This window comes from Malurus melanocephalus, unplaced genomic scaffold, assembly GCF_030028575.1.
Source record: "Malurus melanocephalus ecotype Western Australia unplaced genomic scaffold, MMel_1.1 scaffold_467, whole genome shotgun sequence".
Taxonomy (NCBI): domain Eukaryota; kingdom Metazoa; phylum Chordata; class Aves; order Passeriformes; family Maluridae; genus Malurus; species Malurus melanocephalus.
The window spans coordinates 372,737-398,692 of NW_026623699.1; the positions used below are offsets into that span (position 1 = coordinate 372,737).

The following is a 25,956-nucleotide window of genomic DNA, read 5'->3' on the forward strand; positions in this document are numbered from 1 at the left end:
TGTGAAAACTCAAATTATTTGAGCTTTAAGATGAAACATCTGAAATGGAAGCAGGGGGTGCTTTTAAAACAGAGATTCTTTCCACAGCAATGAAGAGTGCCATGAGCTGTTATCTGCAAGATGTCCAGGTGATTGCACAGGGCATGCTAAGGTTTCTAAATCTTGGGTTTTTGTATGGATTGTGATGGTTTCCTGAATCATTGTTAGGCAAGCATGTGACAAACTTGAAGACTGAAGATGCAGAGTGATTTTTTTTCTGTGGCATTGTGCAGGATAGCATTCTCCTTTTGTTTTGTTTCCAAGGCATCTGGCTTCACTTTTAAAAGTTATACAACTGGTACAAACCCCCAAAGCATTATTTATAAAAAAACAAGGAGCACAATGGGAGCACTAGGACAGAACTTCGCTAAATGGTTTTTGACTAGGTTATTTTCCCTGTTGGGAAAATAAACTAATCAGTAGCAGCCAGTTCTGCTGTTCCTCCATGTTTTAAAATTATGATCAGGCACCAATGATTAATTAATTAATATATCAATGCAATTACTAGCTGCAGCTTTTTTTTCTCTCCAGAGAAAAATACCCTGTTGCTTCTTCATTAAACACCTTTTCTTGCTGTGATCTCTGTATTTTTCTCATCATTTGCTTTCAGGCTTTTACGTTACTGCTGTTGCCAAGAAACTGGTATTTCAAGAATCCAGAAATACATTTTATTCAAAAGTAAACTGRTGATTGAAATTTCATTTCATCCTGCTTTGTTCTTTTCCACTGGAGAAGGTACTGCAATGCTGTAAAATACTGGGGAATACCATTGTAACCTCCCTCTCCGTTTTGTCGCGGCAGAAACGTGTCGGTCGCAATAACAAATACGTCTGTGCGATTCCTGGATGTTTACTGCCAATAAAGCAGTTCCAAAGAGCGGCGGGGTGGAGCAGGATGCTCTCCAGGATATCCAGGCGGGACGGAGCTCGACTCGATGGTTGGGCGCGGGCGGCGGGGCGCTCTGGGCCGCCGCGCCGCACTCTATGGTGCGATGGGAGGAGCGGCGGGGCACGGCGGGCGGCTCCGGCCCGGCGGTCCTGGCGCCTTCGGCGAGCACCATGTCGCCTCCGAAAGGTGAGGGCGGCGGCGCGGGGTGCCCGGCGGGTCCCGCCGCTCCCGGCGGGCGGCACGGCCGGAGAGCGGGGACAATTCCCACCTGCCTCCCCTAAAAGAAATGCGACCCGCGCGCCGACTCCCCCCTGTTCCCCCCATCACCAGGGGAAGTGGAACTGTCCTCCCTGCTGGGGGCTGCGGCGCCGGGCGCCACCACCGCGGGAGCGAAGGGGGGGAAGGGGCTACGCGGGGCCGCGGGGTCGCGCTGGGGAGGGGCTCTCCCCGCCTGCCTTCCCGCCCTCCCGCTCTCCTCCCGCTGACCGGGAGTTCTTCTCGCCGTGTGGAACCGCTGCTTCCCCGGCGTGTGGGCGGCGGGTGCTCCCGGTTCGGGGCTCGCCGGGTCCCCGGGACGCCTCCGCTTTTAGGATCGGCCACAGCCGCGTCTCCCCCGGCTCCAGTTCCCCTCTGGGGGCGTCTGATCTTTGGGACTTATCCCGGGGCGCTGGTGGTCGGTGCACAGGGACACCCCCTGCACCCACTCTGTGGGCGCCGCAGGTGTCCCTGGAAACGCCGCCGAACCCGGGGGTCTGTTTGGAGTGTGTTTAGTTTGGACATATKAGGAATTTCTTCACAGAAAGGCTGATTWGTTGCTGGAATGTACTGCCCAGGGAGGTGGTGGAGTCTCCAAACCTGGAGGTGTTTAAGGAGAGACGGGATGTGRCATATCCGTGGCACGGTCTACYTGACATGGTGATGTTCAGTCATAGATTAGACTCGACGACCCCAGAGATCTTTTCCAGCCTAATTGATTCGTATTTCTCTGCGATTCTGTGTACAGCCAGGCCGGGGCCCGCACGGTCCTGAAGCCAGAACCTCGGGCRAGCCAGGAGGGCTCAAAGCAGCCCCGAAGGTGCCGCCTGCCCCTCTTCSAGCTCTGTGGATGGAGGGCCTTGCCCAGGGTTCCCAGCTCCCGGCAGTGGCTCTGTGGGGCCTGGCAGACCGAGGGGCAGGAGGCTCCCGGCAGTGTGTGCCTGGTGCCCACCGCCCCGATTCCCTGGCAGGCAGCAGACTGTGCTCCCTATGCCAGGCTTGGCCTTCCAGGACACCTGGCGGAGCCCTTAGATGAACTGTGGAGATGTGTGGGAGGCCTGCACTTGTATCCTGAGGCTTTTGGCCTGTCTGGTCCCTTTTTGCTGGCAATTGTTTGATCTGGTTATGATTTACTGGGAAAGAAACATCTTTTTCCAGCTCTTCTTTTCTTTAGGCTGGTCCGTTCAGATTTATCAGCAAAAGTTATGTGTGCCCCAACTATGCTTTTCTTCTGCTGCCCTTGCTGCACTGGTACTGATGCAGACATGAGCCAGGCTAAAGAAATGCCCAGGCTGAAAATAACTACAAATACCTTTTTACATTATGCTGGAACTGTCTAGTCTAGATACTGGATTCATTATATCTTGCTGCATTTGGTTTTCCTAAGTTTCCAAACCAGTGCCAAATTGGCACCTTTTTTTTTTATTTTTAATAAGAGTAGTTAATAGAGGCAAGGATTAAGTTTAGCTTTAGTTGGTASTACACAGACTTAAAATCTGCATGTGTCAAAACACAGATTAATATAATTTCTGTCAGAGCTGAAACATCATTAGAAAATATGTTTTTGTAAAACCAGATGGGGTTAATTATATTTCCTGGTTGTTATGCCCTTGGATTCCCTCCCCACAATCCAAATTTAATTTAAAAATGGATTACAGCTTGTAAGTCTCTTCGAAGCATTGTTAGTCCAAAAAYTAATTGGCTCTACCTTTTAAAAGTGGTTACTGACGTGGGTGAGATTTTTATCTATAAGGAAATAGCTAATTTAAATGATTGCAGTGGCAGGAGGTATTAACTGTACCTCGCAGAAATGTTATGCAATTGAAGACATCTCTGSCTTGAAAGAAACATGAACCAAAGGATTGGTTGCACAGGATTCAGCAACTCATTCCTATATTAAATGAGAAAAGTAATTACAAAACTACTTATCCTGTATCTCATTCCCTATTCCTTACTTAGACCAATTAAAACACATTTCTTTAGGATATTCAGAAYATGACAGTGGCCCATGCTGCTGAATGACCAACATCCACCAGAGAGATTCCAAACATAACAATCTACCAGTTTGAAAAATGGTTTTGTATAAGGCACACATTTGCTGATGTCTCATGTTGGGTCATGCCTTTGTGCAGAGAAATCCCATTTGGAGTTGTGCGCTGTTTGTGTTGCTGGTTCAGGTGCAGGCTTAGCCATTCCCTGATGTGGGAATGCACTGATGTGGCCCAATGGAACTCTCAAGGCTTAGAGGAGTGCAGCAGTGTGAAAAACTGGCTCAGGCCAGGAGACCTTGGACRTACTAACTCCCAAGTATTGCAGGATAGAAGTTGGTCCAGGGGAAARCTGTTACAAGAATTGCTACTGTTGTAGGAGTATAACAGTGAAAAAGACAGAAGGGATAATGCAGATGATCCACAGTCCTTGTGTGGTTTAATTTACTGGAAGAGCTTTATACAGGGAATTTATCAAGAAAGCCATTTGTGTGAAGTCCCATCATCATTCTGAGCAAAACCTTCTTCTTTTACTAACTTTGATGGAAAATAGGGCCGAAGCAAATACAGCCTCATTTATTAAGATTTGTTAGACTTTGCTAATACTGAACTTTTCCTCTCTTTTTGCTTTTGCTTGTCTGCCAATGCTCTTTGTGTCAGAATTCAGTATTTTACATGAAGAGGATCAGCTGCCATTTCAAAGCAAGTGCCTACTGTCAGCTAAAGAGCAGGAAAGCACAGAAAGACTTTTTTRTTGTTATTAGATAAATATTAATGTATGATTAGTTTTTTCTAGAATGAAGGATGATTGCAAGGACCGGAGAACATCTTGCTTTAAATGCTTGAAGTTCCTGTACAAGATGCTTTGAGAAGGCTATAAAATTTTAGTAAAAAATTTTTATGGGAAGTGTTTCCTGACATTGTAATTACTGTATGCTGACACAGTAGTGTTTGATACAGCCCTCCAGCTGGACAACACACTGTTTCTGTTCTTAAATTAAAACGAGGGTCAAGCTGAGTTGTGTCCTCTGTTTTGTTTCAGAAAATGTCAGCTTACTGTTCAAGCTGTACTGCCTCACGGTGATGACCCTGGTTGCTGCCACATACACGGTGGCACTGCGRTACACCAGGACAGTGGAGACAGAGCTCTACTTTTCCACGACGGCTGTGTGCATCGCTGAAGTTATCAAATTGTTCCTGAGTGTGGGCATCCTGGCTAAGTAAGTGTGGGAGTGATGATCAGTGTTTTGAAAACCAGTCMTTGCTTCTAACCTCATGTTCTTGGGTGCTGAAGTGCAGGTACATTTCAGAATGTGGCTGGATAATTGTGCTGTGGAAGGATAATTTTAGAGCAGGTTTGAGCTTGTGAGTCCTCATCAACTGAAACTGCTTTGTATACAGCACAATATTCAGGTGTGTCCTTTCTGCATATTTTCTATTTTTTTATGCTTTGAAATTAGTTCAGAGTGTCAGCATGGATTATCCACGRTGTTTTGGGTCTTTAAAATGTCGGTGTGGATGAAAATTGGACTTTAATAATCTGCTGTGAGCCATCATCTGCTGAGTTACGTAAAATTCTAATGTTCCTACTAATAAATTTTCCCAAACARTGTTAGAGACAGACATTTTGTTGTCTCTTTTAATTTGCAAGCCAATGCTGAAAGACTGTGATCATAAAATATTAGTTTCTGTAATCCCAGACTGCTGCTGAGAACTAGAACTAGTCCACATGTGAGTGTCTGAAGTAGGGAGTCTGTCAGTCTGCTGTCATTTCTTTCAGCTTCCCTATGCTACATTCTTCCTTGGAAGAATCTTTATTCTGGACTGCTTCAAAGSCCAGTTCTTGCTGTTGTGGAAGTATTTGTTCTTTTAGGATCTCTATCTTTTTGCGGCTTTTGACACATCAGAAGGCTGGCTGTTACAATCTAGAGGATCATGGAGTCATATGATGTACTTCAGATTTTCATCAGATCTTTTCCTCTTAACGTACAATTGGCATTTTACTTGCTTTAGAAGTGAGGCAATGTTTGAATTTGGTAAGGCAACTGTGACAAACTGCCTTTTTTTTTTTTTTAACCTCTCATTGAATGGAATGTGTTAGAGAAGGCAAGTGTGACCAGCAGGGAATTTCTGKTTTTATGCACCCTGGACATCTCACTCTGTCAGCACAAAATGCTGGCAGAAATGACTCTGCTGACACGTGGTTGTGCTGTGTTCTCACTGTTGTGACCCATGAGGACCCCACTGACCCTCTGGAGACTGTAGCAGCCCATGTTTCTCATTATTGGGGGACCTGTGGGGAACCTCACCTGTGTGTTTAATTTGTCAAATCTTGTGCACCTAAAACCCAGGATGTTATGGTAGACCAGAGAGGCCTAGTTCAGCAGGGTAGGTAATTCTTTTTGTCAAGGGTTCATTAAATATATGAATGGTTTTTTTTTTACTTGAAATAAATAAAGATGAAATGACTTTTAACTCAGAAAGAAGTCTTTAGCGTGTTGATGTTTTTAGAACAGCCCTGCACAGCCAAAAGTCTCTGTAGCTCATCTTCCCTTTGTCAGCAGTCAGCAGAGAATGCTTAGAGCAGAAGTGTACCATCTGTTTTTATTGTACAATGCAGCAGATTTGTGTGGGTACCTTTTATTTTTGAAAGAGACAATGTTGGTTACTGCAGTATACAGGATACTGGGGTACAACTCTTGCATTGTTCCAGCTGCAGAATTTGTTTTCTTATGCATTGTTGCATGATACCTTCACTGTTTACTCTTAAGGCGTCTCTTGGAAGGCACATTGAATGGATGAATGCCAAAGAATTGGTTTTCAAAAGAAAAGCTTATGATAGTTTAAGGTGTGATAATGGTTACCTCAACTATTCTCTCAATTTCTCATGCTTATTTRAAGTCCTGTTCACCATCTGGTAATAACATTTTCTACATTTTTAGCTGGTACATAACAACGATGAATGAAGAATTCAAACCTGTTTTGCAAACTTTAATTTTAACTCCAGCTTTTTTAATAAATTCATGTTTCTGTTGCAGAACTGATTTCTATTAGTATCTCTCATTCTTCATACTAGGAATTAGTTTTATGAAGGGTATAATGAATTTATGAAAGGGGAAATGGCTTTAAAGTGAAATAGAGTAGTCTTAGATTAGATATTAGGAATAAATTCTTTAGTGTGAGGGTGGTCAATCTCTGGCAAAGGCTGCCCAGAGCTGTGGTGGATGCCCCATCCCTGGCAGTGTTCAAGACCAGGTTGGATGGGGCTTGGAGCARCCTGGTGTAGTGGAAGGTGTCCCTGCCCATGGCAGGGAGGTTGGAACAAGATGGTCTTAGGGTCACTTCCAACCTGAAGCATTCTGCAAAGAGAATTGATTTTGTTTTTAAATTCAAATCTAGATCAACATCAAGAAAGCTGAATTGAAGCTAGAATTTGTTTTGTTTTCTAATTTGATTTTGCAGTGTACTTCTTTGGGCACCTTATTTTGCATTATCAGCTGTACATGGAGGTTTGCTTTGAATTATTTTTTGGCCATGTACTGAATTCAACTTACAGTTWGAGATTCTTGGTAAGTGTATGCTTCAGAACGCACATCTACTGCACAGATGAACTATTAGATAGTTCATATTCTTGTTCTCAAAAACTGAAGTGAAGATGGTGGGTATTAGATGTGTTATTCTTTGTTGCTGAAATTTGATTCTAGAAGTCAAAGTAGACAGAAGCTACTATTGCTGCCTTGACTTTAAATATGTGATCAGCTAATTGACTGAGCGTGGTCTGGAACAGAAGCAGGTATAGTTTAAAGATTATTTTCTTGTTTGACAGCTCACTTTAGTGTCAATGAATAGAAGTTATTGCTGTGTGGGATTTTTTGACTTCTTATTTTCACAGGATAGAACTGTGTCTATGCTAAATATATTTTATTTTCTGTTAGACATTTGAGACAGAAGCACTTTAGTCCAGCTCTGTTTGGGTATTACCCAATTTTCTTGTAYATCTTGTCTCCCAGTGCTGGACAATATAATAAATACATTGAGAAATAGAAAAAAAAACCCCAAAAAATAAATTGCTTAAAATATCAATGTCTCCTAACATTTTATGCAGTTGTGTATCTAGTGCAATTAACCATGGTAGGCTGTAACATGAATTCTTCCCCTTTCTTGTACTGCAAACCTTTAAGTGCTACTTGTCCATAGATTTTCTTGTCATGGTTGTTCCCTGTGATCAGACATGTCTGGGTTTTTTTGTATGTTTTTTGGAAAGCACAAAAAGAATCCCTTGCAGCTGCCTGTATAAAGACTGCTCTCCTTACAGGGGAAAAACAGCAGGAAAAGGAAGCATATGCTCATACCAGGCAGGGAGGAAGGCAAGGAAGGAGAGAARCTTAGATGTAAGGGTCATGAGAGGTCTGTAAATCTTTGGAGAAGAAAAGTTGAAGAACCTGGGGTACAGAGTCAGAGCTTGATCAGGAAAGGAAAATATGCTGAAGCAAGGTGGTTAAAGCTATTTATTCATACAAGTGTGCAATAGAAGCACAAGGAGGGTTAAATTTGAGAGCAGTACAGTTTGCAAGTTGAGAAGCCTGTGGGAGAGAGCAGGAGTGATTTTGGGTGTTGGTATTTGTCAGAGGCAATCGAGAGAAGATCGGAAGGGAGGGTCATGGGACTTGGGGAGAAGTGGGAAGAGGACTGGAGCAGCAGTGACAAGTAAGCAGCAAATGTAAGATTGATGTACAAATGATAAGGAAGAATCAGTAATGCAGAGGCCAGCTGTGAAAAGCTGAGTAGCAAACCGCAAAAGGGGACAGCAGCAAGCAGCAACACGTTCTTCCCCATTGCCTGCTCTTTCACACGCTATAATTACATGGAGGAGAGGTGTGAAAGGCAGAGATAGGGACAGGTCAGGGAGCCACACACCCGCCAGACCTCTTCACATGTGTGCTGGTGCTGGTCCAGCAATCTCCCGCAGCACCAGTGAGAACAGGAACCCATGGGTGATTGTGGAATGAGAGGTGTTCCCAGGTAAGTAGTGTGCAAGGGTACAATCCTTTTTGGCTGTGATGTAAGGCCCAGTTTAAAGGGCATCTGGAAAATCTTGGTCATCTGACATTACACACAACATTAATACCCAATAAAAAAGGAGAAATGTAAATAACTGCTTCCACTGCTACCCATTATTGACCTACTGCTACACATTAATGCATCTAACTTCCCGATTCCAGAAAGGTCTCTCATGTTTGAGGCTTTGTACTTGTTGGAAACCTCACTGTTTTTTGCCAGTTAACCTTTTGTTTCTTTTAGGAGCAGAAAGTACAACTGATTGTGGAGAACAAATTTTCAGCCCTCCCAGAGGATTCATTGATATGATTTCTGTTTTAAAATACCAGTTTATTGATGCCCTCACTTATGCTAATATTGTATTTTGCAGAGAAACTGGGAGTCTGACAAGGTTGATGACATCTTTGAAAGAAAATGTATTYGGAAGTCCTAAAGAATTGCTAAAATTAAGTGTGCCATCTCTGGTATATGCTCTCCAAAATAATATGGCATTTGTGGCTCTTAGCAACTTGGATGCAGCAGTCTACCAGGTAATACATACATTTCTGTCAGTAACAGATCTGGAAACAGATTTGTCTTTCCTGGTTCATGAGGCACACGTGTCCGGTATCTGTCTGCCTGGCACACAGCAATCTCTTCAGCCTGTGTTAAAAGCCAAACTGTGCTTTGTTATGTTCAGAGCATACACTCTGCTGCAGAGCTCTGGCTTTCTGAGCTAAGCCACTCACTGCTGGAGTCACTTCAAATTCACTTTGTTGTTGCTGATGATGGATCTGTACGTGAATATAAAAGTCTGTCATTCTGTAGTTGAATTTTTTATTTTATTTTCTGGTTTTGGAGTTTATAAAATGATGTCCTCTATACTACATTCCCATCTTCCTTAGGTGACATACCAGCTGAAGATCCCTTGTACAGCTTTATGTACAGTCCTGATGCTGAACCGTACCCTAAGTAAGTTGCAGTGGTTCTCTGTCTTCATGCTGTGTGGTGGAGTTACCCTTGTTCAGTGGGAGCCTGCTCAGGCTACAAAAGTACAGGTAAGAGTTAATATTTTGCCTRTTCAGGTGAAGAATAAATGATCATTGATCATTGGCTGTCACATTTATTGTGTACGAGTTCAGGCAGGCTTGTAGTATTGCTCCAGTCTCACTTGTTGGAAACTCAACTGATTGCTACAATTAGTATAAATTGCCACAGTCATGATCAGTCTAATGCACCATCCTAGGAGTGTCTGAGTAATAGATTGTTTCCAGCAGTTTGCCTTGGTAACATTGTAATTGTCAGAGCAGGGAACTTGGAATCAACGGGGAATGAGGAGTGAAACTCAAGCCCGGTATGGGTATGTCATTGAAACACACCCTTCAGAGGCACTGACCTAATCCCATTCTAGGGAGAAACAAGTGTCTTGTGTTTCTTAAGTCAGAGCTGCTGCTCAGCTGCATTAGTGGGAAAGGCAGGTCATGCCTCTGGGAATACTGGCCACAGCCAAGTAGACAGTGTCTGTGAGCACTGCAAGAGTACCCACAGAAAAYGAAACACCACACGGCTACACCGAGCTGAAGGACAGCCCTAGATAAGCACGTACATGTTGTACTGCAGTGAAATGCTAATAATTTTGTTCTACTTAATAAAGTAGCTCTGTGTCCTGGTTTTGGCTGSGATAGAATTCAATTTCTTCCTAGTAGTTGGTTCAGTGCTGTGTTTTGGATTTAATGTAAGAACAATGTTGGTAACACACTGATGTTTCTGTTGTGCCTCAGTAGTGCTTACCTTGAGTCAAGGACTTTTCAGTGTCTTGTGCTCYGCTGGTGAGGAGGGGCGCAAGAAACTGAGAGAGCATGGCCAGGACATGACCCAAACTGGCCAAATGGATATTCCATTKCCATAGTATAGAAAATCAGTGAATTTGGCTAGGAGGGGCTGCTGCTGTGAGGTGGGCTGGGCAGCAGGTGGTGAGCAATTGTCTTGTGCATCACTTGGGTTTTTTTTGGGTTTTATATCTCTCTCCTTTTTTTACTACTGGAATTTATTAGTAAATTTTATTTTGATTTAATTATTAAACTGTTATTATCAACCCACAAAATTTACGTTTTGTTTTCGATTCTCCTCCCCACTATGGGACTGGGGGAAATGAGTGAGGGGCTGGGTGGTGCTTAGTTGCCAGCTGGAGTTAAACCATGTCACCCTGGAATTGATCATTGTAAATTACTGGAGTGTTGTATCCTTTCTAAAATAATGGCTGATGTTGCAGGTGGAGCAGAATCCATGGTTAGGGTTTGGAGCAATTGCTGTGGCTGTATTGTGTTCAGGATTTGCAGGTACAGTATTATTTCTGTATGTGGGCTGCATCTAAAGGGCTAGAGAACTCACAGTGTTTAAAACTGAACATTCTACATTTGTTAACTGTCTTCCTGTGTTATTTTACTCCCTCTGCCCATAATTATTGTCTACTTTCAGTAATTATGKCAGATTCATGATGTGATTACTCCCATTGTCAAGCAAATGATGGGAGCATGTACCATTGTTTTTACATGATGCAACACAGAAGGCTGGTTTGCAAGTGAAAGTGTCTTTCAAATGCTGTGGATAAGACTGTAGGGAGCACCATAATGACTCACTATGTACTTTTAATTAATATACATCAATTTTATAAAGTTTGCTTTTCAGTGAATAGCTCCCCTATGGCGTTTACATGAAATCACTTGCATTTTTTTTACAAGGGGAACTGAGCTTTTTGCTCAGTTCTTGCACCAGCTCAGCCCCAAAATACGCATTGCCATAGTCTTGTAGGTGGAAAACCTAACTGGGATGCAGACGAAGCAWGAGGAAGGCAGAGAGGTAGATTAGTAGCAGGAAGCCTGATAAACTCAGTGAAGGACTTTTGGTTCTGTTTATTTTCATTTTCTACAAGCAGCATCTCCCCTCAGGGTAGTTTTTTCTCTGGCTTCTGGAAGACACCAGAAAAAATGCTGAAAAACTGTCCTAAAACTTTAGGACAAGTAAACTGGTGCGAATAAGGAAATGGAAATTACTTCCTAATTTTAAATTTGGTTCACAGGGAATTCCCCTGGCCATACACAAGATTCTTCCCCCTCCCTCTGTAAAAAAAACAAGGTACTATCACCCACCTCTAGTACTGTAAAATCCTGCAASTATAATCTTGTGCTGTGCATTGATKCTCACTTGTCATGGGAAACATTCTGGTGGGCAGAGGAGGAAAGCAGGAGAGTGTCATTCTTGTTTGGTGTCTTTTCAGTGAAATGGGCACTTTGAAGCAGAAATACTAAAGAAAACTGTGTAGAGCTCAGTCAGCTTTTCCTGGAAGGTTATAAATTTCCTAATTTAAGTAGATGCTCCCAAGTCATAAGACAAAATACAGCCTTCAGAGTCTCCTGAAACTCCTGCTTTCCCCAACAATGTGGGTCAACAGCTGTGCTTCCAAAGGTCTGCARATTCAGAGCACTGACAGGCTGCTGCAGGCAGCTTGAGACACTTGGGGCTTTCTTTTCCTGCAAAAGGATTGCAGCTTGGGTTTCCTTGCTGACAGCTGAAGCTCTGGGGCAGCTGGGAGGGACAGTGTGTTTCATCTGCAGAGCTCCTTGTGCCCTTGGGGCTTTACATGTTGAAAATATAAATCCTATTCRAATTCCTTTCCTCTTTTTCCTTCCCACGCTCACATGAAGCAATTATTTTGGCATTAGAACTCCAGCTTCTAGACTGACCATATTTTATGGTGTGTTTTATTATTCCAGCAAAATCAAAAAAGTTGTGTGTTTTTGTCACTTAGAGATGGAAAAGAAGTTTTTTCTTCAAATTGCTGGTCCTTTGATAATTTTTAAGTATCTGTGGCCCCAACAATGCTTATAAAAGCGTTGGATAGAGAATTTAATGGCAAATCGTTTTTGACTTAAAACAGTTCTAAAGAGTAATTTCTCCTAAGCAGCCCCCATTCTTTCCTTCATGTTGCCTAGTGGAGTGACTTTTATGTGTATTCACGAATYTAGAAGCATAGTTTTATTGATTTGTTTTCTCAGTTTATAAGATTTACAAGTATGGTTCATACTCAAGCCAAATTCCTGTTACGTTGCTTTACACCTGGCTGTGCTCTGTGGGTCTTCTCAGGGCAGAAACTTCAAGATAATTATTGTGGGTTCTTTTAAGGGCTGCAATCATTAACAATACTAGTTTGTTGTTTACACTTCAAAAATTTATATTCTTATGAGATAATATCATATTTCCTTGGTTTTATAATTATTTGAACTCCTGAAATATAGATCTGCTCTTTCATTTATTCACCATAAGTACTCACTATTACTGTATTAAAATATAAATTGCATTTTTCATTAATAAGAATAACTAGGTGTGAATGTATGCCTAGGGCTTCTAACACACAAGTCTTTGTGTCACCTTTATTGGTTCCATGTTCTTTTTCTCATATTTTATGAAGACTCTTGGTTGACATTAATCACCATTAAAATTCTAGTCAATAGGGCTCTCTCCAGAAGGYCATGGAAGTGGCTGATAAGAGTGTGAACTGCTGTCTGTCTCTGTTTTGAAATGTGGAGTAAATTCCAGAGYTTAGCAGAGTCCTGGTGGGTGAGCRATGGTTAAAAAGGCAGGTAGTGATGGCCTTGCCAAATGTCTGTCTTTTAGTCTGACAAATGCCTCCCAAGTACAATGAAAAAGTATTTGGAGAGTTACAATAAWGCAAAACATAAAGATAAAGCTCTTCAGTGTGGTATTATTGTGAACTAAAGCTTAGATTAAAATGAATTACACTTCCTCAAAACTAACCTGTAGTTTCAATGAACAGAAGGCCTTGGTTTTGATTTGCTCTTGTAATCCCCTGAAGCTGTGGTTTCTGCCAAGTGCTCTGAGAGCACAAAGCTCCTGAGGAGCTTCCAGTTTCTGTACGGAAGAATAAAGATTTCCCCTTTCCCCCTAACCCCCAAGAAAAATGAGACTAAAATCAATCTAAAACTGAAAATCAACATAAAATTATCTACATGGAGGCTGTGGATTGAAAAGGGGTAAAGATGGGAAAGGTTAATGATAAAAATGATTGAGGGAGACCTTCGCATTAAATCAAAATTGATCCCTTTGCTAAATTTAGCCCTGGACTTGACCAGTGGTTTAGCCCTAAAGGTTTTAACTGCACATAACAGCCTGGTTTAAACAATTTAACAAAAGATTCTRTAAGACARCAGTAACTTGCTTATAGGCCTAMGTTAGTTGTTAATTTGAAGTACTGGAGAATCTAAGAGAGGAATATTCATTGCCCAATTGCTGTAGCATATTCACACTCACACAGATGTAAAGCAGTTTGTGGAGGGTGAAAAATACTCCTCGAGTTCAGTGAAGTACTCCCATGGGATGCCTTTTCATCTTCTCAGCAGGCCAAGGRTTGAGCCTTGAGGAGTGGGGCACCAACCTGGGATCCCTCACTGGCATTCAGCAGTGATCWTCCAAGGACAGTGAACTTGGGAGTTTGCCTACTCCAAGAGGTGTCCCACTCAGAGGGACGTTCTCTGGTTTTAAAATGCAATAAACKGTGAATCATTCTTCTCACAGGTTTTGGTTTTTTGTTTGTTTTGTTTTGTTTTGTTTTTTTTCAGGAGTTTATTTTGAAAAGGTATTAAAGAGTTCAGATACTTCCTTRTGGGTGAGGAACATTCAGCTGTACTTATCTGGAATTGTGGTGAATTTATTTGTTGTGTACATGTCAGATGGAGCCCAAGTCCTTGAGAAAGGGTTTTTCCATGGCTACACATACTACGTGTGGTTTGTTGTCTGTAAGTATCATGTGGTTTTAGTCTTTTGACATTTTCTTCTTTAAGAATGATATAACTATTGCAGGAAACTACAAGTTCAGTYTGACGCCCTCTCTTTCTATGTGTTTTGAGGAGTTTTACTTAAAAGTATAATTTTCTTGGAAATTATTCACTTATTTAAAATWGTGCTGAAACAGCAGCCTAAATAACTGATTAGCCATAAGATCATCTTTAAATGAGTYATTTTTACTGGATGTCACCTAGACATCCAATTCCCATTCTACTGAAAGATACGTTTAATCACTAGTTAGGACAATGTAGCCCAAACTAGGAGCACACCAATGGTGTGAAATGCGTCATTTCAAGAGTAACCTACTGCACCTGAGCTAATGGTAACACCTTATCTGTTCCCAGTTCTTGCCAGCGTAGGTGGCATCTACACCTCTGTGGTTGTTAAGTACACAGATAACATCATGAAAGGCTTTTCTGCAGCGGCRGCCATTGTTCTCTCTACTGTAGCATCAGTCATCCTCTTTGGCCTCCAGATAAGTAAGTGTCTTTTTGCCTTTGATTTGATTTGATGGCTGTGCATGTTTCCTGCCTGCCCAGCCTGCTGTATGCAGCTCACATGAAAGCCACCAGTTATGCCCCCTCTCAGTTTTTCTGGTTTTAGCTTCAAGTCTTCAGTATTCCTGTGCACTAACACATCATCGTCCCTGTTGTGGTGCACAAAGTGCCTGATGACTGTGCTTTCAAAGGCATCAGTCGTTTTTCTTTCAGAGACATTTACAACTTGAAATAGAAAGGTTCTTTCTGATTTAAACAGCTTTATTTTCATGCATCGCTTTCTGATGCAGTTTAGTGTGTGATAGCAGCTGTTTACCTGGGACTGCTGATGATTGGTTATTATTTCTTGTTGGGTTTAGTACAGCCAGTGCCAAATTAATTCCTCAGGTCTTTGTTCAAGGGCTTTACGTTTCTGTTAAGTTACACCCACTAGTACATTAACTTTTACCTTCCCCATCTGYTGTGGACACCACCATGTGAGAAAGTCAAAGAGCAGCTGGGGTTGTGACTGACTGATGTGGTGAATGTTTTTGAGAGGAAACAGCAGATTGCTCTGGGCTGTTCTGCAACTACAGAGGATTTTCTCCCCAGTCAATCTGTGTCTGATACTGTGCCCAGGACTCCTGCTGTTTAGTTGTGGGTAGTTTCCTACCTTAATCCAAAGATGGTGTGGCAAAATGGTGAGAAAACTAGTTTTTGATGTAGTATTAGTGAGACAAAACTCAAGCAAAGTTTGCATAAGGAGAAAATAATCAGTGTTTGGCTGAAAAAGAGCACCATAAAGCAACGGATTAAAAAAGAAAAAAACCCACTTAATTGTAAAAACTTACTTGGGCACAGCATTTTCTTGGCAGTTGACACAAATGAAACCTGGGCTAATGAACTTTCTGTGAAAGCCTCATTAACAGAGTTTCTTAACCCTTTCTAGACATGGAAAGGCAAAAAAGATGTRTTATCACAGGCTACTTTATCACATCCACTGGCTTTTTATCATTAATTTTATTGTAATATAAGCCTGTCCAGATGGCACCTGGGACTGCAGGAGATGCTTCACTCTTGCTTTTATGACCACCACCAGCACATTCTTGCTGCTGTGACTAATTGTGATGGTGTGGGGATTGTAAACACTCAAGAGTTCCCAGTGGCAGTGGATGAAGTGATGCTGTGACTTACCAATAGCTTGCTGTCCTGTTTAGTTTTGGGTAACTTCAATACTCTCATTCCGAATTCATCATAACTTACACAGCTTTCTGAAGGTTTCTTCTTATATGAATGTGTTTATTTAAACTATTTTGTCTCCTTTCAGCTGTTACCTTCTCCCTGGGTGCTCTCCTGGTGTGTATTTCTATTTACCTGTATGGATTACCTCGACAAGACACCACAAAAATCCAGCCCTCAGAGACTAAGAGCTCAAAAGAGAGACTTGCTACTGTGTGATGTTGTCCATAAAAATGGACAAATGGACAAAAACAGACTTAAAAAGACTTTTTTTTTTTTTCAAAATTAGCCTTAAGCTAGTCATGAATGGTTTAAGTGGGACAGACTAAAAGCAGAAGTTAGTTTTGTTTTACATGTGGAGTTTCCAGTGGCTGCCACTGAGGCTACACTGCAGCCAAGGAGCTGGCTGGGTATTTTATGGAAGGTATTCTTCATTCACATCAACAATGAAGAGTCTCATTTACAAGGAAAACACAATGAAGGAACTGATCACTCAATTGTATATAATGTATATAATGGAGGSAAATTGGTTCTTTGTGTATTTGATAAACTGTCTTGCTCTTTGAGGGCAGAAATGCCTGAAAGCTTCATAAAAAAACTATTAAAAAAAAGCGACTACTGTCAGCATTTCCTCTTCAAATATTTGACAGTTGCAGTTTGATTGATGACAGGAAGTTTCTCTTCTAGGCAATAGGTATGAGATGACACARCTCTACTGGGAATACCCCTGCTTTGAGCATCACCCACCTCACGYGTGGTGATTAGAGATAGCCCTTGCTGTTTGGTTTAAGAAGTCAGATGAAAGACTCTGAAGTTGTGGATTTCCTTTTACTCTTCAAATGTTTTTTTATCCCTGCTGTAGATGGTAGAAGGACCTTCTATGTGTAATACAGGGGAAGGTTTCTATTTGTTCCTGTTACCTCTGGCTTAAGGATGAATGAGTCAACGCAGAGTGACGAGTTTTTTCTCTTTAATCCTCTCTGTGCACACAGTGTGATGCTTGCAAAAGGATTTTCTAATGCATGTTGGTCTTTAATTTATTAGTGCCAACTGTGTGATTTCAACCTCCTTCCTCATCTTCTGAGGCCTTCCGGAAATTTTAACTCTGAGGGAAAAGTGACCCTGATGCATTTGGGCAGCTTGTTGACATTAAGAGTGGAGTTGAAATGTGACCAAGTTCATACTCTTGGCCACATTCCTTCAGACATGAATTAAGSAGCTGGGTTTTATTGCAAGTGGGGCATGTTAAACACACCAGTAACGAACATACTTAAATGGGTGAGGAACATCCAGTGGGAGAGGATGTTCCCCTCTGCCTTTGGCASACTGCTCTGTGTATCAGRGCAGCCMCCAGTGTCRCTTGTGGGAGTCAATGCTTCCRTGGTGGAGGGTATTCCAGCCACCCRCAGGACCTCAYKGGAGCTGCTCCACCTCTGTYCAGSACCATCAGGCTCAGGGGTGCCAAGCAACAGCTGCCACGTCTGCCTGTGTGYACAGTGCTGAGGGAACACTGCGCTTCCTGTTCTTCTAGCTCACCATCACGTCAGTGGGACAGAGGAAGGGCTGAGGAACAGGGTGTGACAGGTGACAGTTGGGCTTGGCTAAAGTTTCTGAAGGAGGAATGTAGCACAACATACAGGAAAAGGTCTCTGCATGGTTTAACTCAGTTTGTTATACAGACAGCACCTGGAGCCATTGTGCCATTAGGCCTTGGTACACAGTGGCAACCGCAGAAGTGGAGAACTTTGCTTAGGGCTGCACAGTTCACACCACTTCCTTTACGAAAAGGATGTTATAATTTACATGGAAAATACACAGCAGTTCTCTTTCATGGGAAATACCAGGTAGAATAGTGTCTTAACTACACTGCTGCCACCAAATGTCTGAAGAAAGTGATTGTGACAACCTCGACCCCTTGTAAAGGGCTGTGCCACACCTGCTCTTCTGCAGTTGGTATGATGGAGAACACAAATGTCCCAGTACAGATGGAGTATCCAGCCTGCAGCAGCAGTGTCACACAGGAGAGGATTCATATTATTGTGGAAAAAATAATTTTACTAAGAGATGTGACATTTACACATTGTATATGACACATTGTATATGTACATTACATTTGATTTACAGGTGTAATGCCAAGAAGTTTCATTCCATTGGCTAGAACTGAGCGTGCAGCYTGGAAGAGACACAGCCGTGCCTGGAAAAGAAGACAAAAGGTCATTTTAGGGTAGTGCTACAGAATAGGATGTGATTCTTGGGACAGCAGTTARAAGACCGTGTGCAGCCTCTGTCCCTGTGCAGTCCCGGCCCTCACACCGGGATTCAGATCTACCCAGAGTACTGAGAAACACRCCAACGATGTCAGAATTCACACTGGCTGCTGGCAGCCCATTGCACTGTCAACAGASGGACACTTTGTCAAACAAAGGAAGCTGGAGAGGAAGGTCCAGCCTACCCCTCAGGGCAGAGTAAGCAGACATGCCTGTAGAAGAGCAAGCAATGACTAAAAGCTAAAAATCTTTCATGCACCACGGGCTAGTACAGCCTGAGGACACTGCTGGAACCCCTCCCCTCCTCCCCTCGCTGTGCTTGGGTGACAGGCTGTCAAGCAACTATGGGCTGCTTTGAAAATTTCACTCTCTTGTCGATGCCGTTACACAGCTGGCTGTTTGGGAAGGGCTCTTATCAAGCTTACTCAAAAAATCKTATTTCTTGAAAGCTGTCACATTGCAAGATATTTAGAAATATTTTTATTTACAGGATAAGGAACTGAAGTTTTCCTTGAAGTTTGACATAGTTATCTCCAAAGGCACAAATGCCTACAGCATCTAAACTCAAATACAGACTGCAGCTCCACCAATTCCACTAAATATTTTTCCCCCACAGCACAGCTCAACACTTAAATGTGATTTCCTACCAAAATTCAAATAGGTAATTCCTCCTGAAATAGACGAAAGAAAATAATAGAGGCAGTGTAATTAATATATCACTCACTGAGTAGTTAGGGGGTCAATCATTGCCTGGGAGATCAGTAAAAAGAATGTGCATTTATTTGAAATGGCACATTAACAAGTTGTCAGYCTCTGCTTTAGCTAGAAAGGCAATACGACAACTTGGGATATGTGGGTGGCAAGAGGGAGGAGACTGATTCAATTCATTCCTAATTCTCAATCTTCCCACATAACCACTAAAGGGAACCATCAAAAAATCAACCAGCAAGTTAAATGCCCAAATGTTTACTCTTGAAACATTCAGAAGGAAAGGTGATTAGAAGGTGTTGGAGCAGCTGTCCTTAGGGAGCGTTGTGTTTTGGGAGGATCAAGCAGAGCAGCCCTTTCCAGAAGACACAGCCATGAACAGCAATCCCCGCCATCCTAAAGTGGTACCGTCCCCGGGCGAGCCTGGCTGTTGGCTCCACCGCCTGCGGGTGCCAATTTCCCCAAGCAGTGACACAGCTGAGCTGGCAAAGCCCTGATGGATCCGCCCCGGGCCACCCTCCAGGCTCCAGCCCCCAGCCCTGCTGCCATACCTGTGCCACCTCGGGGGCGCTGCCTTTCACGGGAAGGGTTCTGTGTGCCACGGCCACCAGGTGGCTGGAAGGGAAAACAGAGTGGTGAGAAGGAGGCAGGCGCTTGACAAGAGCAGCGCTGTGGGCTACGGAAAGCAGCAGAACTGGAAGAGCCACCCACAATTGCAGCATGCCAATGGCTTATTTCCAACAGCCTCTTCACCTGGCTAGGGGAGGGCACGGTTTTCTGTAGCCTGCGTGGTGTCAGGGCATGYCATCAACAACTTAATGCTCCTAAAATAACCCAAAATAATCACTACATGCTCACCCTCCGGCCCCTACCCCTCCACACCCTCCCAAAAAAACCCCATTCTCAAGACTGCTCTGGGAAGATCCTTCAGAGCCTACCCTATCATTCCCAAGATTCATTATTCTTTACACARTTTTCCTTAACTTGTTAAAGCCTTCCCTGTACACAGGCTCGACAGCTTCCTCCACCAAGCCCCCTCCAGCACTTCACGATGCTGTCCTATCCCTATGGGAATCAAATACACAGTGTGACTTACCCTAATAACAAGCTTTGTTCATGGGCTGAGATAGTGGTTAATAGCAGTTTGGATAAAGTTTCCTACCTCAAATGTTGATATTGAGAGGATGTTATCAGATCAAATCTGCTCTTTAAGACACTGTGAGTCTAGCATGATTTTGGGTTCAGACACTGGGTTACAGCCAAGTGATTCTTTTTTCTTAAAAGCTGTTAGTATCTGAGGAGGCTCCTGGCTCCAGCCTTTATCYCTACTATTTATTACATTATTCACTATCCTCCTTTATGTATTTCCTGCTTCACAGAAACTGTCCCACAAATCTGCATCTTTCCAGTGCAGATGTGAGGGCTGCAGAGCTAGCTCAGGAAGACCTGTCCTCACTGGAGACACCGCCAGTATCAGCAAACACCTCACCTCAGTGTGAGGAGGTAGCTGACAATGTGCTTGGGTTGCAGATCCTGAGAAGATCTATACAGGACCTCGTCGTACCTGTGAAGGAAGAAAAGGATTGTTTGGTGCTGAAGTGGTACAAGGTGTACTCAGAAGGCTCATCAGGCTTGCTTAAGTCAGAACAAGCACACAACCACAGCTGTGGAATTAGCGAAACTAATCTTCTGAAGCAGGTCTAAGCCATGTCATTAGCACACAACTGATTATTCCTTCCTTGCTCACTTATTATCAGAGATTGCTTCTGCTCCTCTTCGTGCAAACAGCTCAGAGAGGCAGGCTRTAATAGCTAAGAGAACACAAGAGAACACAAGAGCTATATTTGCTCCTGGAACATTATGTCTGGTTTTACATTCAACACTAATTGTAAGTTTCTGGGAGCAAAAAATGTGTTAAATAACCAAAGAATTCAAAATAGTCCCTTAGAGGACATTGCCTTCAGTAAATGCAGCTTAAAAATTTTAAGTAGCTAAAAGGAATCTTGCAACATTAGAAAAAGACAAATCCTGGAATACAGAATCACACAGAATGGGTCAAGSTGGAAGGGACCACGGTGGGTGATCTGGTYCAATCTCCCTGCTCAAGCAGGGTCATCCTCCATAACTTACACAGTGCAGTCGGCTTCGTAAGAGTATTAAACTGGGTAGTACAGGCACGTTCATGAGATCTATTTTTTTTCTTCATGTGTTTTGCTTTCCTTTTACACAGCCTGCAAGAAGGTACCAACACCTCTGGGGCTGAAGAGATTTCAAATTCAAAGTAGGAAGCGGACTTCCTGATCTCTGCCCAGCTCCCCAACCCATCCCTGCCAGCCCATCCAAGCTGAACTGTCGAGGAATATTTCTCTCTTAAACACAAGCTGCAGAACTAGGGAGTGCACTCTGATAATGAGGGCTCAGCAGTCATGTAAAAAAGTATAAAAAAATCCCAGAAAACAACTCACATGTTTTCTGTTAAATACCATGGCACTGGATAAATAAAACACRTCTGGTGTTACTGAGAGCTGGCTGGTCCTGCTGTTGCTCAAGAGAGTGTGCAGCAMATGATGGACTGCAGGCCGACCTCTGGAGGCAATTACAGCCTACATGTGCAGGTCAAAGGAGCCACCTGCTGCACAGGCATGACTKTGGGAAGTCCTAATTTTAAACAGATGGCCTCAGGAAGGTCTTAGTGTGGTCAAAAGAGTTAACCTGYTGACACTGCACAGTGTGCAATGCAGTATACAGGAATTTTCACTAGAGTTCTGAAAGTTTCAGTCACTTCCGACTCCATGACAGGCTGTGCAATACGTTGTCTTATTGTTAAATTAAACATCTATGAAATAATGAAAGCAGCAACTGCTCAAYTTTAAGGCTGAATTAATGAAGAACATTACTGCTATTAACAGGTAACAGTTGAGGACATTCTGTACTTCTGAAGGATAMTGAGCTACTGAATGTGCATGCACATACTCCATTTACCTCACCTCTCTCTTCTCACATGACAAAAACTGAACATGAGGGAACAAGTCAATCTGCAGCTAATATTTATACAGAGCTTAGCACACTTTTGTGAAGACAAGAAATAATTGAGGGGCTCATGTACACAGTATGTTCCAAATACTGCTTTTTCCATCATATGGCTTCTGAAGCCACAAAAATGTCAAGTGAGGGTTACTGTTGGAATCCATGTGGCACAACAGACAAGTCATTGCCTCAAACTGCCCTTTTTTCTTATGATCATGCAGTCTGTGCCCTCTCAACCGTTACTGGCATACCCAGATACTTGTTTTAAGAGAACTGGTATTTGGAAGGAAAACCAGACAAACCTGAGAAGATGCTGAAGGACAGAGATGGCATCTGGCTCTTGCAAGCATGCCACGTTAACATCAGCTAGCTCTGCATTCCCATGAATCTGCTCTAAACTAAAATGTAAGAAWGAAAAACAAATGTCAGATAAAAAACTCTTAGCAATGCTGAAAAAAAGAACCAGTAATTCGTGCTTTTAAGAAAACAGCTCCTTCTGCTCAAGCTGAATGGAACACTGAGACAGACAAGCTGACAGAAAGCGTGMAGGCCATTCAGTATCAATAGTACTATTGTCCATCTGCATGGACAATAGGTCCAGAAGCTAAAARCACTAGGATCAATCCCTTCTAATGGTACCCTGGCACCACCAATATCCAATGATAAGGGAGTACAAGGGGAACAACCCAGAGAAAGGCATCAGCCTTCCTTGCACATTCTCCCTGAACACCATGTCCTGCTGCCATTGCCTCAGAATACCAGGCTGCTAYGCACCTTTGGCCTGCCCCAGGTAGGAATCTTACATGAAAACACATATTGAAGTCTGCTTTGGCAGTTCAATAAAATTGATAAAAMTGTTCAAACTGGACTCCTTGAAAGGCTTTTTAAAAAATGATTAAATGTGTCAGGTGTTTGACCTGAGTCAACAGGAAGGGATCTGCTTTTAATCTTAGCTATCAACAGTGGGAAACAACAATGTTAAAAATAATCAACTGGTTACTGTGGTAACCAGAATGTCCCAAGTTCTGTGATGTGGTGTATTTTATGAGTATGGGTGTTTTGGTTTTTACGTCAGTTTCCTTAATTCTAGGCTATCATTCCCCATCACTGACACCAACCACAGAGAGGCTGTTCCTAGAACTGAGAAAGTACATGAACAGTTAGCTCATGGAAATGAGGTAGAAAAATTAATGTTAATTGGCCTGCTCTTCTGGGAAGTCTCAATGATTTCTATCTTAAACTCACACCTCTGCTGAAAAAGTGTTTACATATTTAAGGAGTTAGCACTATTACTTAGCAAAGCAATAAATTAATAAGSTTAAAATTCTGTCAAAATACTGTGCAGAAATGCTCCTCTTACCTATGGAGTCTGGCATGGGTGTACTGAAGGAACACACCTGTATCTCCCCGGCTTTGGAGAGCTCGATCCCAGCTAAACTGATAATCAGATGACAGAAGGCCCCGGAAGTCCTGGAACAATAAACTGATGTCACCCAGACATGGCTCTTCATCTCAACTTGTAACTTCTCACAGATGATGCAAACACCTCGTGAGGTTGCTCAGACTCACCTGAATTATGAGTGCTGCAAGACCAACCTTCTCTGCTGTCTCCACAGGATCATTTATYTCTTTGGTTGCTGAAGAGAAACAGAAAAAACGTCGTTAAATCTGCAGTACCATAATGACTCTCTTGCTCAGACTTGGAGATGCCAATAGAAGAGCAGGTCTTCCATAACTGTAAACCAGCAAAGTGGAAATTGTCAGGAGCATGCAGCAAGGAGTCCAGGATATAAATCTCTCCTAAAAATTGGGGTACAGCTGTTTCACATGGGCTTTTCCCCACTTCCCCTACTATGTGTAGCACAGATTTTGAGGTGAGGAGGGTTCATTATATCAGGCGATACTGAATGCCTTTTCACAATTCCGAAGCCAATCTCCAACATCAGGGAAATGAAGATTTTGTTGAAAAACTGATTAAAATCTCCAAGTGATAMAAGATGCATTAAAAAAAAAAAAGTTGTTCAAATGGCTAATGGACCATTTGGATGTGTATTTAGGGAGTATTCACACCATCCACTCTAGGTATTTAAACTGACTATATTCAGAAAATCTGAACAGAGAGAATCGTAGAATGCTTTGGTTTGGAAGGGACCTTTAAAGATCTTYCAGTCCAAACCTCCTGCCACATGCAGGGACACCACCTCACCTATTTCACAAGGAAAATTATCTGTTTAAAAAAAGCTGAGGAGGCAGAGCAAGGAGATGCACAATACTTCAGCTGATCAGATCACTGATTCAATCCAGCACCTTACTCCAGAGAGCACGAGAGGGGGCAGCATTTCACTGGGAACTGCTTGAATCTGTATTGCAGCAGGAGGAAATGATCCTGGAGCCACAGCCCGAGCGAGGTGCTGGCAARCCCCTCCTTCTGCACAATCTGGGGCAGAGCAGTGACCTCCTGGGCACTCGGGAACTGCTATGAGGYTGGTAGGGTGACAATGCAGTTGTGTCAGGCAAGCGAGGGTCACTCTTGCCAGAGAAAATTGTCAGAGCTATAAATCCTTTGGATGAAATCTGACTGATCCCTGAACTCCAGTCCCAACCCCACTGCTGACTAGTGTGCCCCTCCAAAAAAAGTGATTGTTGTCCCCAAAGGCAGGCACTTCCTTGCCAGTGCGTGATGAAATAATTTCACTGGATGTTAGAATTTGCAAATCTGTAGTTTAGGGGAGTTCACAGAGTTGCAAAGAATTATTTAATATTTAATGACATATAAAAACTTAATATATTAAAATAAAATACAAAATTATATTGTTTCTGTGAAAAAAAGAATTGTGTATATTATGGGAAGTACAAAAAGACAGAAAAAGGACACATCACTGTGATTAATGCGATGCAGGGAGAAGTGAAGGGTGGAAAAGATRACACAATTTGATTAACACAGAACATCAAAAGGAACTAATAAGACCTGAAATSGCTAACTTTTTGTGGAAGTCATGTTTTGTAACATCCTTGAGCGAACTTCATTTAAAACATCTTCCAGAAAAACTACTTCTCCTCTCCGAGTCTTCATGCCTTGAACGAGCCCAAAAGACACATGCTGGCACCTGTGTTGAGAAGCAGCAGGACCAAAATTACGTTTCAATCAAGAGAAATGTTTGCAGTGTTTGCTCAGAGCTGGGTTCTCTATCAGGAAACAGCAATAACAGCTGAATAAATAACACTCCAACGTGGGAAGCTTGGTGATATAATCACTAACTCTTGTTTCAGCAACCAAGCTCCATACTTATTATATAATGGGAAAATTATGATCAGAATTATGATAGCCTGGTCATTTGTGCACTCTCAGGAACCTCTCTTGCTACTAGCTTTAGTACAGAAGCCTCAATGCAATAATTTTCAATAAATTGAGGAGAGGCAGGATGCAGACAGATCAAATTACTGTGGCAACAGAGATCTTTTAATATAATTAGAAAAGGAGTCATAATAATTCTATTGTGGCCACATTAAACTAAAAGTATAATTAATCACTGCTAATAATAAAGTATTCATTTTTTCTGCTCGAATAATCCCAGGCATTATTCCTGATCCAGAATCTAAGGTAATTTTAGCACAACTTTAAGCACTGTGAAAGGAGGCAGGCTGGTATTCCTGAAGGCTAAAACACTGTATCTAACTACAAAAGGTATGCAGTCTGGCAGAGGAATATGATTTAGTCTGCAGATCCATTACTGACCTTTGCTCAGATTGCTAACAAGATTGGTAATTACAATGAATAACAGCAGGGATACACTTCCCTGCAAAAGATACTTCAAGCTTGAAGCATGATCCAAACTCAGATTCAGATCTCTCTAAAATAAAATACTTCAAGAAGTAATAATTTAGTATGTGACCACACAATATCCCAGAAGCTATGCCACAATGTCTCTTAAAAATTGTTTCCCTTTTTCACATCAAACAGTTATGGAAAACCTGTTAAATGACAGACAGAGCCATTTTTCACATCCTAAAYACATGGCAAAGACTCCATTCACAAATAAATCAGAACACCAGGAGAGTGTACACAGAATGAAAAGGTTGCTATTGCAGACCTGAGGCCCACAYTGCACATAATTYTGAGGGTTTATTTCTCTGTTGGACTAGCATTAGTCAGGTCCTACAGGCCATATG

The 25,956-nt window shown here is 42.4% G+C and overlaps 2 protein-coding genes across 2 annotated transcripts in view; one reads left to right on the top strand and one right to left on the bottom strand.

Annotated features, from left to right (window-relative positions):
* Nucleotides 1-878: 878 nt before the first annotated feature.
* SLC35A1 (solute carrier family 35 member A1) lies at nt 879-16,797 on the top strand. Its single transcript, XM_057380710.1, has 8 exons — nt 879-1,113; nt 4,213-4,390; nt 8,599-8,758; nt 9,113-9,265; nt 10,480-10,546; nt 13,844-14,020; nt 14,414-14,548; nt 15,873-16,797. The coding sequence occupies exons 1-8, from the start codon at nt 885-887 to the stop codon at nt 16,001-16,003; spliced, it is 1,230 nt and encodes a 409-aa protein (XP_057236693.1). The 5' UTR covers nt 879-884; the 3' UTR covers nt 16,004-16,797.
* Nucleotides 16,798-17,806: 1,009 nt separating this feature from the next.
* RARS2 (arginyl-tRNA synthetase 2, mitochondrial) overlaps nt 17,807-25,956 on the bottom strand; it is a 28,083-nt gene continuing 19,933 nt past the window's right edge. The window contains exons 14-20 of the mRNA XM_057380703.1: nt 24,769-24,893; nt 23,356-23,423; nt 23,147-23,256; nt 22,089-22,184; nt 20,249-20,323; nt 19,311-19,374; nt 17,807-17,978 (exon numbers count right to left, since the gene is read on the bottom strand). Of these exons, the coding sequence (XP_057236686.1) occupies nt 17,892-17,978; nt 19,311-19,374; nt 20,249-20,323; nt 22,089-22,184; nt 23,147-23,256; nt 23,356-23,423; nt 24,769-24,893 (625 nt within the window). The 3' untranslated portion in view covers nt 17,807-17,891. The remainder of the gene's footprint in view (nt 17,979-19,310; nt 19,375-20,248; nt 20,324-22,088; nt 22,185-23,146; nt 23,257-23,355; nt 23,424-24,768; nt 24,894-25,956) is intronic.